General features: G+C 48.3%; 1 protein-coding gene across 1 annotated transcript; it reads left to right on the top strand.

Annotated features, from left to right (window-relative positions):
• The first annotated feature begins 394 nt into the window (after positions 1-394).
• ATP5MG (ATP synthase membrane subunit g) lies at positions 395-3,492 on the top strand. Its single transcript, XM_079955981.1, has 3 exons — positions 395-557; positions 1,998-2,158; positions 3,175-3,492. Exons 1-3 carry the CDS (start codon positions 494-496, stop codon positions 3,271-3,273), a joined length of 324 nt encoding a protein of 107 aa, XP_079812107.1. The 5' UTR covers positions 395-493; the 3' UTR covers positions 3,274-3,492.

Here is a 3,492-nt window from a genome sequence, read left to right as displayed (position 1 = left end):
AGAAAAAGCCCGCTGCTACCTCTCCGGGGAAGCCAGCCTGGGGCCGCGTTCCGCTTCTGCGCGTGCGCTTCGCTGGAAGCGGCTCCTTGCCTTTTTTCACGGACTTCGTTCACCCTCCTTCCGTCAGCGCCTGCGAAGGGCGCACGCGCACAAGCATTCTCTCCACCCCCATAGACAGTTGTCTTCGATAAACGCCTGCTGGAAAGAAAAGAGGAAAAAATATTTTAAAAATCGCGGGTAAGGCAGCGAAGACAGCAGCCACTGAGAAAGGCCGGCAGGCACGTCCGCCCTCCCAGCAGCTCGGCGGCTTCCTCCGGCCTGAGTGCGTGGGCGGCGCGAGCGAGACTGGCACAGCTTGGGCAGCTGCGGCGGGGTCCTTACACTCCGCCCGGCTGTGACCTTCAGGGGGCTTCTTTCGAGCGGCTCCTGCTTGTCCGCTGTTCCTCCTCCTCATTCCTCTCCGGTCCTCCTCCGTCCGCTGCTCGCTCCCGGGATGGCGCAGGCTGCGCAGAAGCTGGTGACGGCCATCACCACCCAAGGGCCCAAGCTTGTTTCTGGTCAGTCAGGGGACGGGCGCCGGTTCGGGCGAGTTTCCTTCAGGGGCCGCTGAAGAAGAAGCGCTTCTCTTTCTCCAGGCTGCCGCCGCTTTCCCGTCCGCGCTGGAAGAGGAAGGGCAGGCGGCGCCGGCCACGGAGCCTGCCCCCTGTTAAGGGGCGGGCGACGAGCCGTCGCCGCTCTTGGCAAGGGGCGGCCCTTCGCTTTGCCCTACTCCCGCTGCTCCTTCCCCAGCCTCGGTGCTGGGGGCGGCCGCTCCGAGAGCTGTGGGGCCGAAGGTCGGGCGGGGAAGGGGTTTCATTTGAGGCTTGCGTCGAACCGGTGAATTGCCCTAAGGGAACCTGACGTCCTGCCCTGGCTTCTGCCAAAGGAACGAGTTTGCTGCTTAGTCGCACTGTGGCTTTAAATCCCATCCCACGGTAATACCGTGCAGCAAGTAATACTGGAGCTCATGGCAGAGCATGTATAAAATTTAATCAAGCAGCAGTTCAATAAAACTGTTTGATATGCATGCAGTGGGACTGACCTTTGCATGCCCAGAAGAATAAGGCGGTCTTAACCTAGCATCTAAAACCATACCGTGGGCAAAGCCAGGATTTATGTTGGGAGGGTGAAAAGTAGTCAGGATTATGAGGGGGCACGACCTGTCATCATCCTCTGTCTGGCTCTGTTTAGCAGATTCGGGCTGAAATGTCTCAACAGTTGTTTTAAATTATTTTCTTTTGACCCCAGCTGCTCAGAGAAATCTGTCAAAATCTTTCTCCAATTTCTACTCTTAGTTTTTTTTATTTATTGACTTGATTTAGGGGGGCCAGCTGCCACCCCTGGCTACGCCCATGAACCATACCATGATGACACCTGGCAAACAATGCCGTGCTGGGGGGGGGGATTCTTACCAACGTAGCAACACTACAGAGATGGCTCTTTTCTTAGTCGCCATCACCTGTGTGGGAGCTTTACTTATTGAATGGTATTCCAAACTGTTAAAGGCACTTACCATTGTTGCCAGTAGGGACCAGAATTGCACTTACTTCAAATGCTTAAATTATTTTAAATGTACTTAAACACTCAAGTGAGTTCTGGCACTGAATATTTGGATGCTGCAGGTTTTGACCTACATGTGCGAATAGTTACCTAGAGAGTTGGAAAAATTCCAAGTGCTGCTTTGCCCTGGTGCTTAAAAATGTGCCAGTGCTGGGGATTTGGACTACTTTTCTAACCTTGGTTATTCACTCAAGAGTTCATATTAAATGGCCATTGTGTGCAGATTGAGAACAGTGATTCCCCCACTGGACGCAGGTGTTTAATGACAGTAGTTTTACCTGCTGTCAGGAAACTGCCACTTTTGGCACAGTGGGACATCAGTTTATGGTGATTTGTAGATGTCTGCTTTGCACACACCTGCTTTTGCTCTCATCTCATCCCACTCTTATCTCTTTCAGCTGCTATCACTTATTCAAAGCCTCGCCTGGCCACTTTTTTGTACTATGCTAAAGTTGAATTGGTTCCCCCAACTCCTGCTGAAATTCCTAAGGCCATTGATGGCATGAAAGGATTGCTGAAGAGCATGCAGACTGGCCGCATCAAACAGCTCACTGTCAAGGTAACTGCAAGCCAGAAGTGAAAGTCATTACCCTAAGCTATAGCTGTTCATATCTATAATAAAAACAAAAAAATTCCTTCCAGTAGCACCTTAAAGACCAACTAAGTCAGTTCTTGGTATGAGCTTTCGTGTGCATGCACACTTCTTCAGATACCGGTTGATAGACTTCCATTTCATGCGGCTCAATGTGGTGCCTTCCATAGTTCCAGTTACAGATAGGTAGCCGTGTTGGTCTGCCATAGTCAAAACAAAAAAATTCCTTCCAGTAGCACCTTAAAGACCAACTAAGTCAGTTCTTGGTATGAGCATGCACACGAAAGCTCATACCAAGAACTGACTTAGTTGGTCTTTAAGGTGCTACTGGAAGGAATTTTTTTTTTTTGACTATGGCAGACCAACACGGCTACCTATCTGTAACATATCTATAATAGGTTATATCTGGCTGAATGTAAAAAGTGGACTCAGTCAATATTAAGCAAAAGACCAATTGAACACCTTGTTGGTACATTACCCTGATACAAAAATTGTGACTCTTCTAAAACATTACAACTTGTAAATCATTAAAGTTTTTTTTTAAAAAAAAAAAAACTCCTGAGATTGTGGGCTGGGCCTCTGACCTCATCCTGGCTGGTTGCTTCTTTGTCCAGAACAGTGATGCCTGCAACAGTCAGTCATAGTCTCAAAGTTGTTTGTAAACTGGCATGCAGTTGCATTTTCATTCTTTTATCGTAGGTGATGTAACTTGCAAAGCTTTACTTGGTTCATAGGAGCTCCTATTCCTGAGGCTGGAATCTTGGATGAATTTGGGGGCCGAACCCTGAAATGCTAAAATATCTGCCCCTTCTTTCTCAGTCCTGTGGAGGAAGCATGGGCACAGATATTTTCTAGGAACTAGAGTGTGCCATGTAATGCACCCTGTCATGGATCATAAGGAAGCTTCTGGAATGGGGTTTGTGTATTGAAGGGATGATTCGCTAAAGTGGCAAAAGTTGTGAAATATTTCTCTTTTCTTTCAGGAAGCTCTGAGGAACGGCTTGGTGGCTACTGAAGTGCTAATGTGGTTTTACATCGGCGAAATCATAGGCAAACGTGGCCTGATTGGCTATGATGTTTGAAAGTTTTTGGTTTCTACTCCTAACAGTGTCGTAGTTTTAAATTACAGTGCTGAGATGAAATTGTGGTGGCCTCTACAAATATCATTCAGATTGGGGCAGAATCAGATGATGGTGACATGAATGCAGACAAGGATCCCTAAAATATTCCTACTCTTCCTCCTGTTGGGGGATAGGGTGGGCACCAGTGGTTGGCTGTTCAAATAAATGCTATACAAAGAA

This window comes from Podarcis cretensis (genome assembly GCF_951804945.1).
Source record: "Podarcis cretensis genome assembly, chromosome: 15".
Lineage (NCBI taxonomy): Eukaryota > Metazoa > Chordata > Lepidosauria > Squamata > Lacertidae > Podarcis > Podarcis cretensis.
The sequence above is the reverse complement of the archived record's forward strand: the minus strand, read 5'-3'. Positions and strand labels throughout refer to the sequence as shown.